At 40.1% G+C, this 15987-nt stretch overlaps 1 protein-coding gene across 2 annotated transcripts in view; it reads right to left on the reverse strand.

The window, feature by feature from the left end:
* Nucleotides 1-87: 87 nt before the first annotated feature.
* The window catches only part of Tpd52l1 (TPD52 like 1), a 103595-nt gene continuing 87695 nt past the window's right edge, over nt 88-15987 (reverse strand). Inside the window, exons 4-7 of one of the 2 annotated variants that reach the window (XM_038340289.1) lie at nt 14383-14484; nt 8828-8866; nt 6023-6083; nt 88-725 (exon numbers count right to left, since the gene is read on the reverse strand). In XM_038340289.1, the coding sequence (XP_038196217.1) occupies nt 597-725; nt 6023-6083; nt 8828-8866; nt 14383-14484 (331 nt within the window). In that variant the 3' untranslated portion in view covers nt 88-596. The remainder of the gene's footprint in view (nt 726-6022; nt 6084-8827; nt 8867-14382; nt 14485-15987) is intronic. The other variant, XM_038340290.1, reaches the window with a different exon arrangement.

Consider the following 15987-nt stretch of genomic DNA (forward strand, 5'->3'; position numbering starts at 1 on the left):
TAGCTATAAAATTTCCCCTGTAGAAGCATTGCTACCAACTTTAAGTTATCAGTAGCACTAACAAAATAATCAAAGATCCAGTCATCATTAAAGTGGATTATTTTAATGACTTAAATAAATGTACATAGTTGATGTAGGTGAGAGAGATCACAAGCAGTTTGGTGACGTTTGTAGTGGCTTGGCTTACTGTGGGAGACAGTCTCAAAGAGTGCCACCTCTTGATTTTCAGACTGACAAATGGCACACAGCTCAGTCCTCAAAGACATGCACATTGTTATGGAGACCAAGCAAAAACCAAAGCTAAGAATTGTAGCTGCATGTTTGGGAAATACACATTGAGTTCCACAGACAAGGATTATGACCAATTATGAACCTACTCCAGTTGGCCATTTTAAATGACGACACTTGTGAATACTGAGGTGTGATGATCAAGTGGTCCATCATCAACACAAATGCCAATGGAAATCATTTTATTAAACTTTTGGGAGAGGCCGTTTAAATAACAATATCAAAACTTGGTTTCCCAGTGGGATTTTGGTCTTCGAATCAGAAGATGAGCAAGCAGATCTGCCACCTGCAGCCCAGGCTGGCTGGACCTAGCACTGGAGCTCCTCATTTGGGGTCTGCCGTGGGCCTCCTGAAGCATTCTGGGAGCTGGCGTGTGCCGTGGAGTTCAGGACCTCCTCGAAACTGCCGCCACTGTGGTTTGTCCCGCCTACTTTCGTCTGAAATGGGCAGGTAGATTAAAATCCAGTTAGGTTTTCATTGTCATTTTTATATCTTTTTTTTCTTAGAATGCCAAAGTTTAATTGCTTTTCAGTTCAGAGATAGCTATTTTTCCTCAGAGGCACGTGAAGCAAGAGAAGTTTCCTTTACGATCCAGAATGTCATTCTTTTCAGTTCTAGGATAAGATTCCAAACTTGAATTTCATCTACATGTAAGATTCTAATCCCTGCATGAATATACTGAGATCTACAGATGTGCATCATCTGTCTCTATTCATTTAGAGAATTGATTGAATCAAATTGAAATTGGATCTTCAATTAGCTCTTCCAGTTTTAACAAATATATAAATATCCTTGTATGATGTATACTTGCATTTTCTATTTGAGACATAACTCGTGGCCAGTTCTAATTATTGAAAAGTTCTCTCTTTTTATGCATGTGGTTGTGGATACATGTTTGTATGCAGGTGTGCATATACATATGTGTGTATGTATGTGGAAGCCACAGGGTAACCTCAGGTGTGCCCCCCCCTTTCTTTAGACAGCTTGGCCTGGAACTATCCAAGTAGGCCAGGCTGGCTGCCTAGCAAGCCCCAGGGATTCCCGCCATCACCACCTTCCCAGAGTTAGGAGTACAAGTGTGTATCACTACTCCTGAATTTTCAACAGGGGTTTTTGAAGTTGAACTTTGGTCGTAGCGCCTGCAGGACAAGAAGCACTTACCTCTCCAGACTACCCCTGCCCCTACCATTGTGGGGTTTCTTGTTGTTTCGTTTAATTCCCGAAAATATTTATGATGGGTCTCTTTGGTGTCCTTGTTTACTGACTCACTAGAAACAAAGAGGTCAGCCTACATTTTAAATATGTGCTTAAGTACTTTGAATGATGGATGACTCATTAGCAGCTCTTCAGATCTGTGTTTTATATTCCAAAATATTTAACCTGAACACTCTCAGTGGGCTTTCCTTAACCATCCACAATGTGTAACACACCAGGGAAAAGGAGAGTAGAGAATAGAATATGTTGTTGCTATTGCTGGACTAATGTCTGTACCCACTGTCACCAAAATAATATGCAGACATGTGCACCCGGACAGTGTCTATGCTGCTTGGCCCGCCCTTTAAACCCTAACTGGATAGGGCTAGAGAGATGGCTTAGTGGTTAGGAACACTGTTGCTCTTGCAAAGGACCCTACTTTGGATCTTAGCACCCATATTACAGCTTGCAACCATCAGAACTCTAGTTCCAAGGAATCTAAAGCTCTCTTCTGACCAACATGAGCACCAGGCATACGTGTGGTACACAGATATACACGTGGGCAAAACAAACATATAAAAGAAAATAAAACTAAAAGGAAATCTACAAGAAATGTAACCAGGGTTTAAAAGCAGTTAATTCATTAATAGCTCCATAATTCAACTATCATAAAAAATTCTTTTGCATTTTAAATTCAGTTATTGAATTGACTTTTCTACATAGTTTAGATCAGAAATTAAATTATTTATTTCTACATTGCTTAGACCAAGAATTTATTTGATTGTTTGTTTGTTTGCTTTCCCCCAGAGTCTTCCTATGTATCTCAGATTAACCTATAAAACTACATACATAGGCCAAGCTGACCTCGAACTCCTAATTCCTGCTGCCTTAGCTGGTATTGCAGGCGTGTGCTACCATGCCTAACCAGAACAGTTGCTGCGAAAGGCCAAAAAGTAAACATTTCATCCTTCAGAACCACATCATCTGGAGCACTGACCCTTAAATGAGCTATGGCGGAAAGCAGCCACAGATAGTGCTGCACAGGCAAACGGGCGTGGGATGAATAGTTGCACCCTGGAATCTGAATCTCAGGCAACAGACATTGCATACATCACAAAATAACATTTTGATATTTTCAAGCAAGTAAATATGTACAACCATTTTTAGCTTATGCAAAAATAGGTGACCAGCTGCCTCGGGGGGCTTACTTTATTGACCTCTGCTCAGAGTCGTCAAGCCCCAAACCTGTGATCTTAACACTGGGAGTGGGAAGAAGTCGGATAGACAGCAAGGCTCTCAGCTGTGTGATTCCCACTGTGCAGTTTCTTTCCTCTGAGAAACACACGGGATCGATTCAGCGTAGTCTACTGTGTGAAGAGTTTCAGTTCCTTTGGGATTTTAAAAATTCAAATTCCCATGGGGTGAGACTAAAGCACATACCTTTAGTCTCAGCAGAAGGAAGTGGATCTCTGAGTTTAAGGCCAGGCTGGTCCACATAGTGAGTTCAGGAAAGCCAGGGCCACATAGTAAGACCCTGTCTTGAAAAACAAAAGCCTAAACAAACAAAAGCAATTCTAGCTCGCTCTCTCCAGCTTCTATCTAATGACAGGACTCACACAGCATTGTGTCAGGTGAGCTCTAGTTACTGCTGTTTTCCTCTTGGACTTTTCCTGCTCTAGTTTCCTGTTTTCTCAAATCAAAATAGTAAGATAAAGAAGGGCTTTGTAAGAAAGGAAGAGGGGTGTGGAGATTTCCTAACCACGCGTGTTTAGTGTCTGACCACGGCACACAATATTTTTATACCTACGAATTTATCACTTTGTCCCTGGAATTAGAATCATTCTTTACGGACAATTCCATTTGAACTGCACAGCCGCGCTCTCTCATCTCTCTGAATAACTGTCTAGGAGAACACAAAGCACGAAAAAGCAACACATAATCAACATCTTAGGTTTTGAAGGTGGATTCAGACTGTGCTGTAGTCATCAGAGAATAGGTGCACTAAGCTACAGCCTGTATGAAGGAAGGGTGGGCGGCAGGACAATGGTGTTTATGATCAATCAGAACAAGGCTAAATACACAAAATGTGCTTTTGTAGGTGCCAGCTGTGCATCTGTCTGCCTGCTTTGGATGGAATAACAAGAGCACTGGTTAGGTGTGCAGGAAACACTCTAGACAAGGTATCCTCCAGTAATACGTCGCCAGCATGTTGGCAGAACTAAATTCTATCTGATCATGATGAACTGGAAAGTCTTCCCTGGACTTCACACTGTTCATTGAACTGGATGTAAGAGGAGGAAAACTAGCTTGGAACAGTGCCCTGCGGTGTGTGTCAGATTGCTTGAGGGCATGGCTTCACTTCACACAACATTTTTTTTCATAGACCATAAACGTGACCCGGACTCCCTGTCAGGGGCTTAAAAACCAAGCCTAAGGTAGAGCTTGTGCCTGGAAACGAAACATGAAGATAGCCATTCTTCCTCACTGAACTAGTCCCTTGAGGGAAAACAGCCTCAAGGTCCATAAGTGGAAAAACTTAGGAGATTTAGAACCCACGAACAAACTGCAGAAAGTAAGCTATGGGAAGGAGACTTTAATACATCTATTATTTAGTCTGAGCAGCAGGGAGTAAAGAAGTTTCTGTTGATGAAGTGGGAGACTTCCTGCAACATTGATGATGAGCTGCTCTCCATTGCCTGGGTGGGCAAAGTGAGCTGGACCTGGACTGGGAGATAGCATGTATGTGAGATGTGAGTTGTTAAAGCAATGCCCAGTCACACAAGGTCAGAGTCTGCTGTCAGGAGGTCTCGACAAAGCCCGGAATCTGATGGGCTGTGCGGTCATGAGCCTGTCTAGAGGAGGAGATTAGTTGCACACCCTCTATCTCCAAGGAGAAAACAGTCGGAGGCTGTGACTGCGACAACACTTACACAGGAACCATGAGCTTACCCATTTTCTAAAAGCAAATGAAAATAGGCCGTTCTCTATTCGTCTTTGGCTTCTGCATAGCTCCTTCTTCTAAAGGAACCTAAAAAAGTACAACTTCTCCTACATCAGAACTCCTCCAAGAAGAAACAGAACCTATAGTCGTGAGCTGATGAAATCCAAGTGAATCCAGGCTAAAATCCAAGTGTTGAGAAATTGACTTAGGATTTTTGAGGCTTTTAATTTTGATACAAGATGTTCTAGCGACAGATATGGGCACAATATAGTATGTTACTTTACAGGACAATTTAATGACTCTTACTAATCCTTAAACATACTCACATACACACACACACACACAGGGCGGGAGGGAGGAGGAGGAGAAGGAGGAGGAAGAGGAGAGGAGAGGAGAGGAGAGGAGAGGAGAGGAGAGGAGAGGAGAGGAGAGGAGAAGAGAAGAGAAGAGAAGAGAAGAGAAGAGAAGAGAAGAGAAGAGAAGAGAAGAGAAGAGAAGAGAAGAGAAAGTTGGCGAGGAGTAAGAAGTCTATGGAGACATAGTAAACACTGAATGACGATTTCATTCTGGAGCCTTTAAAACCTGATCACAGGCCTTGAAAGTAACCTTGTGAAAGATCCTGCTTTAGGGGGAGATCCTTCAGGTCCAAATTATTGAAAGCACTGGGAGCCTGTTTCTGACTAACTTACACCGTGGCATATACTACCATTCATGTGAGACTGGCACAGTGAGGGTCTGGAGGCAGCTACATTATTACCATTTTGAACTATAGATCTCAGTAATAGTAGATATAAGGATAGACTGCATACGTGATAGTAATTTTACTGAGAGGTAAGGACATTATTATTTTTGTGGCATCTTCCAAAAATAATTGATTTTCAATGAATTCTCCTTTTTTACATGTATGTCTTTAAAACCCAGACTAGTTTTGATTTTGAGATTTTCCCCTCTCTGTAGACTAACATCTGTAGTTAGACAATTAATGAAACTTGAACACCTACCATGGAATGGGCATCATTTCAGTGATTTCCCAGAGATCAAATGCATTACTAGAAAACAATGCATTCTGTGATATTATTTAATTTTCCTACTGTGATGGCTGTACTGTGAGTGGTCAGGATACAAGCTTAGGACATAAGTCTGGAAGGCTGATAATAGTAGATAGCATCATGACACATGGCAACCAGTTTAATTTTGCTAATTAATGTCCAGACCAGAAGATCTGTGAGCTATCATAGAAACTTCCTTCATTTTCTATCCATAATCCTCTTACATACAATCCTTTTTTCAATCCATAATCCTTTTTGGGGGGGGGCGGATACTGTTATGAAATTAAGTGGTGAATGAAAGTCAACTCACTTTCATGAACAATTTATGCCTGTGTGATTTATCATCAAGGCTAAGGGTGCAGGAATACTCTTCAGTGCTGATTTTATCCATAGGTTCCTATGGGAGGAAAGGCCTGTCTTCATGCATGGCTACCTTCTTAGACTGGTAGAATGGTGACGGCCCTACCTTGCCTTCAGCACTAATGGTAGTTAATGACTAAGCTGTCCTCATGAAATGGACCCAATCACACACAATTCACTTCATCTGTACCTTGAGGCTTGTGACAGTTGTCTCAACCCTCTCCTCAAATGATTTGAAAGTAGGAGAATTCCTAAAATAAAAAAAGAGAGGTCAGCTCCAAAGACCTTGTGTCTTAGCAACCATGCTGTTCGGTTTTCAGTTCTTGTTTGTAAATTAGCACTTCTGCACCAGGGCTGGCTGGCAGTTTGCCACCTATACCAACTCTGTTTGAAAACCCGTTTTATTTCTGCTCAGGTAGGTCCAGACACAGACACATAGAATATGTCAAAGGAAAATGGTCAGCACATGGCACCGATACAACTACAATAATTCCATAGTCCTCCATTAGTCGTTTTCACTGAGTTGATGGACTGATGGCTAATTTAACATCTTGTTCATTGTTTTCTACCACAATAGTCCCCTTCCTAACTTAGTTTGTAGTGGAAGATCTGTTTAAAGGTTACGCATGAGTATTCCTATTTGGAAATTTAAGGTTATTTATTTCAGTACATTTGAGACAAAACACACAAGAAATAGCTCAAGGAAAAAAATTCCTGATTTTTATCTTTCTTTGCCTTAAAAAAATAATGATGTTGACAAGTTCCAGAAAGTGGCAATTCTGAAAATTGATGTTCTCATTATTTTACACAGGCTCCTTAATGTTTTTCTTTGTTAGCTATATGTATTAGTTTTCCACCTTCTTAGGAGGTGGAGCCTTCTTACCTCATTGGTGTTTTATTAATGACTTAAACATTGTGTTGAATTATCTGTCTACCAACCTTTAAGTCATTTGGTGCTTTCTTTGTTGGATTTGACCACAATTGATATTACTGCATTACAAATGATATCAATAAATTCAGTTAAAGAAATAGAAGCTAAACTGAAAGACGTATCTTAAATCTGGCATGTCACATTTCAATAACAATTGCCATTGTTTTCAAGTCAAATATTTCAATTAAGTTTTATCATAGCTGATAAACTACTTATTCTTTCTTGAGTACAGAGGACAATAAAATAAGAGGTTGGCCTACGGAATCTTCATAAGGGAGTGTGGCTATAAAATGTGGGTTTGGTTGTATGGTGTGGTATGAGCCATGGCTCTAAGCAACTAATGTGTAAAATGTATTCTCCGGGTCTTTGCCTTTGTTAGGATTGTTCCTGAGACTCTGACAGTCCCTGTGGCTAGAACCGTACTCTATTCTCACTGCAGGGCATAACTTTAGTCTTGCACATGAATCAACCATTAGTCAAGTTCCTATGAGTAAGCCTTTATACTACCTCTGTGTCTTGGTGAAATTACATTTGTATGACTCAAAATTATACACCATGGCACTTCATTTTCTCTTCAGGCTTTATTTGGCTGAGCCTGCCCACATGAAATCCATCAGCTATGTAGACATACAATGGGTAGTCAGGTAAGATGAATGGTTTGTGGATATATGTTAGATTAGTAAGTTTAATTTCCTTTCAAAGTTCACTTCAGGAAGTTGATGAGATTGTCTTTGACCTACAGACCACAAAATGGATTTCTGGTTCACAGACTGAAAATTTGCTCATTTCGTCCAAGTCTTCTTTGGACACCCAGATTTAAACTTGGTTGGTCATGGTGCTAAAAGTTTTGGGTTGTACTACTCGGTCTGGGTGTCTTATGGGAGTTGTTAACAATTCCTCTGAAGATGAACGAAGCAATCTTATTTCCACCAAATATAGAAAACCAAACACTGTGCTTAAATTTCCCAACCAACTAATTGAGCAAATATCCCCAGTGTAGAAGAGACAGAAAGAATAAACATACCTCTAATTAAATTACACTAGAATGCATGCAGGGAGAACTGTTTAATCAAATTTAATTACATCATGTACAACTATAAACTTTTGGTACTGCAAATGACCCTAGGAGGAATTTGGTTCCAGTAATCTCATACTATTTAAAGTAACTGAGTTCTCTCTGCAATTACTCTAAATCATAATGTATACCAGGAAGCAGAAGAGAGTCATAGCTCTGACGGAAGTGGGGGAAGGTTCCAGAGGTTCCATGTGTTCCTTATCCCACACTGACAGCAGCCCAGGCTGCTGGAGCACCCCCAGGAGCACCATGGGAAGAGCAGCAAAGCTGATTCCAGCCTGTTATTTTCAACACCGTGCAACTGATATCAACAAAATGGCTTTACTGTGGCTGTAACATTGACCTTTGGCAGAACTGTGCTACAGACAACCTGCCTCTTCTCATTTCCATTACAAACATAGATACCTCCAGGGATTTTTTTTTTCAATCATACTGTATCAGCAAGTCATGCAAACTTGAACGTGGATGTTTTTGTCACCAGGAATCCATCCAGGATTGTAGTGGTCTGTCATTGTTAAACTTTCAACAGACAACTCATCTCAAAATCTTAATGATATCTTCTCTCTTTTTTTTCTCCCATTCTCTTTTTTCCCCTTCTAGGTTTGCATTTAATTATGCAAAGCTGTTTAGAATGTTCCAGGTCTTACGTTAGTGCTTCAAATATATTGCTTCACTTTGGCCTCATAGATTCATGCAAGGCAGTTCTTAGTTCTTTATAATATGTAGCAAAGAAATGGAGATTGCAATAGGTGAAGTTCTTATCTCTGATCTCAGGAAGGGTTGGGTTTAAGGTCTTGTGTCTGTCAAAAACTCAAGCCCACAGCAAGTGGCCACCTGCCCTCCTGAAGACAGAAAGAAAGCATGAAATATAGCATGACTTCAGCGAAATTTTTTCTCAAAAAGTGATATGGGGAAGGAACTCATCTAAAATAAGAAATGCTTCCCATACAGTCTACATTAATAGGATGTGAATATTTTGTACACATTACCTCATGGCAGGCATACTTATGGAATGACGAATGGAGTACCTTCAGGACAAAGCACATTAAAGGGAGGGGGAAAAAGAAGACAGCACAGTTTAAGTTTGTGGGAAAACTCTGACTTGACAGTTCTAAAATAGCAATTTCAAATATCCGATGTACCTTGCCCACCCAACCAAGATGGCATTTGGTTTTTTTGGACATAAGCAACCACAATCAGCTTTAAAGGGCATAAGGAAGAATATGTGAGCCATGCTGAAGGCCCCTGCTCTTCTTGGGGGCCTTGCAGGAAATCTAGAAGGTATGGTATCCCCGAGCCCATCCCTGGTCTCCACTTCCTTCTCACACCTGGGAAGAGTAAGAGCTGCAGTCAGGAAGGAGGCCAGGCAGGCAGATGCTAATGTTCCATTGTACGGAAACTGGCCAGACGAATGCAGATGGTTAAGAAAAGGCACCCTAGGAAGCAGAGGCTTGGCTAACACTGTTCGTCTACACACACCAGCTGGAAGAAAAGAGTTCTACATCCATTCTGGACTAAATGTCAGGAACAACTGGTACAAATACAAACATGCCTGAGAATTTTAGGAGATTGATCCTCTTAATCCTAGAGCAGATGACTCACCATTCCCCTCCTCACTGCCCGGTATTGTCTATTGAGTTTTGTCCAGAACTGGAGTGAGGCAGGTGGGAGGAAGCAAGCTGGGCTCCATTGTCCTGGATTAGGGCTTGCTCTTCTGCCACATTTTAAACATAGATCCTGAGTGACCGGCTACCTAGAATAGTGTTTCGCAACCTGTGGGTCGTGACCCCTACATTTGGAGCAACCCTTTCACATGGGGTCACCTAAGGCCACTGGAAAATTCAGATACTTACATTATGATTCATAACAGTAGCAAAATTACAGTTATGAAGCAGCAATGAAGATAATTTTATGGTTGGGGTTCACCGCAATGTGAGGAACTGTATTTAAAGGGTCAAGAGGAAGATCTGGAAGCTAACAGGTTTTCAACCAAATCTGTCACACATTCCAGAAACTATCAACTAAAGCCATCAGGAAGGGCAACCTTTTACTGAAATATCAGAAAGGCAAAGTCATTCAGGCGGTAGCTGTAGCCTCCCAGAGACTATATATAGAAATCGCATTTAAAACATCACTACAGAAAATCTAGTATTGCCAATCTCTTCATCTCATTAAATACAATCTGAGGCAGTAGTGGATTAAGTTCATATTAAGATTCCAAAAAAAAAAAAGGGCTTAAGTTGAAGTCCTCAGAGGAAGCCACTGACTTCTTAACGTAAGTATTTTCCAGTAAATTCCCCCCTGCAACTTCAAAATATGGTAATTGAAGTCAAAGAAATTCAGAGGAAAGTGATTAAAGGAAAGCAGTTCTCTGTTTCAAGTTCTGCAAGTTTTCTTTAACAAATAAAAAATAAAATAAAACTAAAAACAAAACAAAAGTCCTATCAATTTCCACTTTTTTTTTTTTAACCTCTTCAAATTCGAAGGGTCCTGTGAGTGTTGGAAGAAATTTTCCTGACGGAAGAGATTTAGTTCTAGGAGACTGCTTAGCAAATGAAACTGGAGGGAAAGATTCACGAGTGAGATGAATGTGTGGTTAAATGAATTCCAATGGATTAGTTTGCTGGCATCTTTCTTGTTCTGTGCATGCTCCAGAAAAATGGTCTTGTTTTTCTGGTTGTGATACAGTGCCAAGGGAGATGAGAGACATGGGTAGAAGGAAAGAGCATGCAAGAGGCATCTGCAGTCCTCACACAGCCTCACAGACTCAACATCGTGTGCTTACCCAATAGAGTGAGACCTGAAGCCAGGCAGCATGGGAGAGAAGATCAGGGGTTGAGTTAGCACAGAATGCACAGACATGACCGCCCCATCCCCCCGGGACTTCTGAGCCTTTGCAAGAAAGGTCTAAGTAACTCAAGAAAAAGGTCTACATAACTTCACTCGCTGTTCTTTAGAGTACACAGTCTGCCTTCCCTGTGCGTGCTGAGGGGGAACGTGTTCCAGGGCCCCCAAGGATATGGAAATCCCATGGTGCTTAAGTCCTTGCATAGAATGCCTTGTTGTTTGCATATAGCTTCTAGCCTTACTACTTGGATACCTAACACAGGGTGAAAATCATATGACATTTTTTATGCCTTGTTACTTAGAGAATCTTAGCACAAAAATCTGCACATGTTCAATAAACATGAATTAAAAAATATTTTCAACCCGTGGGCTTAGGTGCATAAACAATGGCTGATAGTACCAATTTCTAAATGTGTCGTAAAGAATTTTGTCCACCACTCTAAAAAATTTTGCATCTAGTTGTTTTTCCCACAGCCATATATTGATGGCAAACCTCCATTACATGCTTCCTCCAAACATTTGGTCCCCAGTGAATCACCGTCTGAATAAATTCACTGGGACATTCTGAGAGGATGCCAGTTTGTTATTTATAAAAACCATCCCAACAGTTTAGACTTCCTCAGAGTTCACTCCATGGGTGTGACTTTAACACACGGGTAAGGCAAGCGCTACTAATGCTATTTGCAGATGGAGAAAAAGACTGGACATGGTTATAGATTTGGTCCTGGAACACACAGAAGAATTTTATAGTATAATGGACAATATAGGACAATAGCACACTTTAAACCAATGGAAAGTTTAAGGTAAAATACCTGTGCTAAAATTTTAACATTTTTTCGCTAACATTTTGTAAATTGACACATAGGTTTGAACATAACGTAAAAAGAAAATTTTATAATCTGAGTATATTAACCTGGTGAAAGTTTAAAATAACATATACTTATTACTCATTTTAGTAACATTTAAAAATAAAGCCTTTGTAATACTTGATAAAAAATAGAAATACATCTCTGACTTTTTCCAACTTAATAAAAATGTTCAGAACTGAATTTGAGTCTCTAGAAAAGTGTACGACATTTTTCCAGGACTTTTAGCCACCATTTGTTTGTCTGAAGCAATGAGGTTCCATTCCTCTTGAATGCTACGCAGTTGCTTTACTACTGACGTAAATCTAGCGTAGCAACCTCAGTCACTTCACAATGAAAACTATGACTCTTTCTATGAAGTTACAATCAGTGAACAGCCTGGGATTTGGGGGAAGTGAGTTATGCACAGCGCTAAAACAAAGCACTTTAAAACAAGAGGAAGGGCCATTGACAAGGGGTATCACACCACAATTTGGACAGAAGTATACCAACACACTACCTATACGCTATAGCCCTTGTTCCTCACTAGAGAAACACAAAAAGCCTTTATAAGACCCAATGGGTCCCCATCACAGATGCATGCTGCTTTCCTTCGGGTAAGGACCACCTTGAGTTGGCCATATAATAAAGGGTAAACTAGCACTTGAATGCATAGCACATCCATGGCTCTATTAATACCCCAGTGGCATTGCTACTTGGTTTCCCCTTGATTCTTCTGTGATTGGATGGAACCCAAGAGCCCCCTTGTGTATGCAAGGTAAATCATCTGCTACTGAGTTACAGCCTTAGCCCCATGTTCCTCTCATCTACCAGGTAAAGATCATCCAGGTAAGGGTGAGATTACTTGCATCCTGACTCAATCACTTTCCCAGATTCTGAGCACACTCTTGGAGAGGTTCAATCAAGGAAAGCACATTTTTTAAAATGCTTCAGAGATGTTTATATGGACTCATAAAGATGGAGGGAAGATATTTGGCAGTGTTTTACAGGGTCAAATGTTCAAGAGAAAGTTGTCAACTGCCTATGTAGAGGATAAACTTTATAAACATGTCAAAATATATTTTCCCATGTATAATGGGCAGAGGGGTCTTTCTTGTGTAAGGGATTATTTGTTCAGATAAACGGTTCGATGCTACTGACATGCCTGCGAACCTAACCTATAATAAGATTAGCAGTAACTAATAATACAAAATCACACGCTGTTTCTGAAGGCTTTCAGTATCCTTTGATAATGTGGTATTAATAAAGAAGAGGATAAAGCAATACAGAGCATTCATGTACATATCTAATTCTATACGCACGAATGCCTAGTAAAAATGGTTCATGAATATGAGGAATAATCCAACAACTTTTGATGTAAGAAACTAAATACAAATATATGAATATTAATGACTAGGTATTAAAGCTTCAGAGAAATAAATTTCAGAAATCTATGACATAAATGTCCACATAGTTTTTGACAAGGAGAAACTTAAAACTTGCCAACGTAAAAAAAAATTATCTTGGGGCTGGAGAGACGGCTCATTGGTTAAGAGCACTGGCCGCTCTTCCAGAGGTCCTGAGTTCAATTCCCAGCAACCACACGGTGGCTCACAACCATCTGTAATGAGATCTGGTGCTCTCCTCTGGCATGCGAGGGCATACATGGAGGCAGAATGTTGTATACATAATAAATAAATCTTTAAAAAATTTATCTTGGTTTCTCTAAGAAAAATAAAATCGATTTCTAAAGAAAGATCTCCTAAACCACATCAGCCAAATTCAAAATAAATTAAGAGGCATTTAAACAATACAAATATGACAGCAGTAACTGTGGGAATCATTTCTCTCACATATAATATAAAAAAATCCCACAGAGCACCATTTTCCCTGTTTCTGCAGAAAGGATGTTAGGCTTAATTCAAAGTCTCTCCATGTTGTCCCTAGTCTCTGTAAACTACTGGCAACCGAAATGTGGAAGGTACTTAAAAGTTTTACTGCTGCTGTATACTGTATGATAATTCAGTTATTAAAAAATGAAGGTATATAAATTGTTAATAATAAAAAATAAAAAATAAGTTGTTAATATATGTTAATATACTGGTAAAGTAAAGAAAGAAAACTACCAGAAGTATAAGCCAAATAGTATCACTTTAAAATATAAAATATACCAGATGGTTGGATACAAAAATTTATCCTAGAATAATTTATCAGAGCAGATTCCACTGAATATTTTCTAATATCATTTAAATTAAGATATGTGATGCTTAATATTCATTGTCAACTGGTTAGATTTATAATCACTATGGAAACATCTCTCTGCATGCGTCTGTAACATTGTTTCCAGACAGGCTTGACTGAGGAGGGAAAACTCACTAGCCCATGGATTGGGGTCCAGACCTAAAAGGAGAGGACCAGCATCGTCCTCTCTCCTTCCTGACTAGGGGTATAAGGTGACCAGCTGCCTCAAAGTCCTGTTGCCACAACTTCCTGGCCAGGATGGGCTATACCCTCAAATTATGGAACAAAATGAATCCTTCCTGAAGTTGCTTTTGTCAGAGCAAAGAGACAAGTTAGCTACTAAAACCAGTCGGATTCTTTGTATCCTGGACTATTCTGAAACCCCTCCTCATTCCCTCTAACTTCTGTTTTCATGGGTAGGAAGGGTAAGACTGGTGCCAGGCTTCTAAACCAACCTTCCGGCAGAAAATATCACAATATCCAACATGAAAATTTATCTCTGTCACCAGTCAATATCACTTTTACCCATTAAAGAAAAAGAACGCCCTACCAATCCACAATGCCTTTGGCAAGGCTCCTGTTGCTGTTTTGTTTTAAAGACCCTGACTTACCTCATGTCTCCAAACTTCTTGCTGATGGCGGTTCCCACATTACTGAAAGCTGCTGTGGCCTTCTGCCCTGCATGGCTCAAGGTCTCATGTGTTTTCTTGTATCTAGAAAGAGAAGGAAACAATGGGATGCGTCAGAACACAGTCCACGAATGGAGTCATTGTAGGGAAATTCTGAGTGCCTGGGAGAGAACTCCAAGCAAACAAGACAAGACTCTTGTGACCTCAGTTTCTTCAAAACACAGAATTGTTCATAGGATGTGTTTTCGTTCTCCTCCCAGGTATGGTGGAGAGGAGTGAGTTTACTTGAGCTGGTGCTAGTCGTGTTTCTCCACGGGAAACATGTTTTGGCCCCGTGTAACTTATTCTTGTGATTAAACACCCACTCCTGTGATCAGTCTTAGCCCTCCGAGTATGAACTGTCTGATGCTCTGGATAAAGTTGGCTGTTGCATAGGGCTTTAGTCTGCCTTATTTTCAGACCCAGCTCCCCCAGGTTCACACTGCCCACTAGAGGGGTAAGCAGGGAGCGTGAAGCAGAATAGAAAGACAAGGAGAAGCCAGAGGATGTGAGATGTAGAAGGAGCCCCTCATTCTAGAGTCTGGCTGAGGTTTCCTGATGGCTGGGAGACAAAAGCTCTATCACCATCAACAGAATTGGTTGTGAAGGTTGCTATATAGAGACAATGGGCCTTTTAGATACTGACATTTCAAATATCAATGTTAAAATAGCAACAAACCATACTTCAGACCTTTGGGTTTAACTTTCCTTCTTTCATAACTGCGAACCTACAAATTTTGAAAATATTTCACACACAAAAAAGTCCATTAACTTGGAGTTTGTTTATGTCTCTGAAGAACAGATTGTATGTGGTAAGCCCTGGATGGTGACCAGTCACACAGCAAAGGGAAGGGAGGAGGTGGATAAAAGGACCCGCTAGAATTGTTTTTCCACAGAGTCTGAAAACAGCATATCCAAAATATAATTTTACTTTGTACATTTTACACGTGACTTTATGTTTTAATTATGGAATATTCTGACCACATGGAAAAACAGAGTGCCAAGTGGTTTATACATGATCTAATATATTAACATACAACTTGCTTCTAATAGTAAGGCAGTTACCATAGCACAAAATGTAAAAGATTAGGATAAAAATGGCAATCATTATCACAAAGTTTTAGAGCTCTCTGATCACCTAAGGGCAAACACTTGAGAGCCTTCAGAAAGAAACTGTACTCAACAGAATCCAAAAGCAGTAAAGTATACTGAATGCTAAATTAACTGGGCTCAACAGCATTTAAATGGAATGCCTTTGGCCTTAAAAAGAAGAGGGTTGTGGCTGTAGTAATATCCAATGGGTAGTAAGAGCATATACTGCTCTCGCAGAGGACCCTCGCCAGGCTACTCACAACCACCTAGGACTCCAGTCTATTCATATATGCGCATTCACATGTGCGCGCACACACACACAAAAATCAAAAATAAAGAAAATTATGAAAATAAAGGTATGTGTTTACAAATAAATGAAGAAAAATCTAGAACGGCTGCCCAGTTACATTCTAGGTTGCTGATAGAGTTTTCACAAGGAGTAATGGAGTCATGACA

This window comes from Arvicola amphibius, chromosome 8, assembly GCF_903992535.2.
Source record: "Arvicola amphibius chromosome 8, mArvAmp1.2, whole genome shotgun sequence".
Lineage (NCBI taxonomy): Eukaryota > Metazoa > Chordata > Mammalia > Rodentia > Cricetidae > Arvicola > Arvicola amphibius.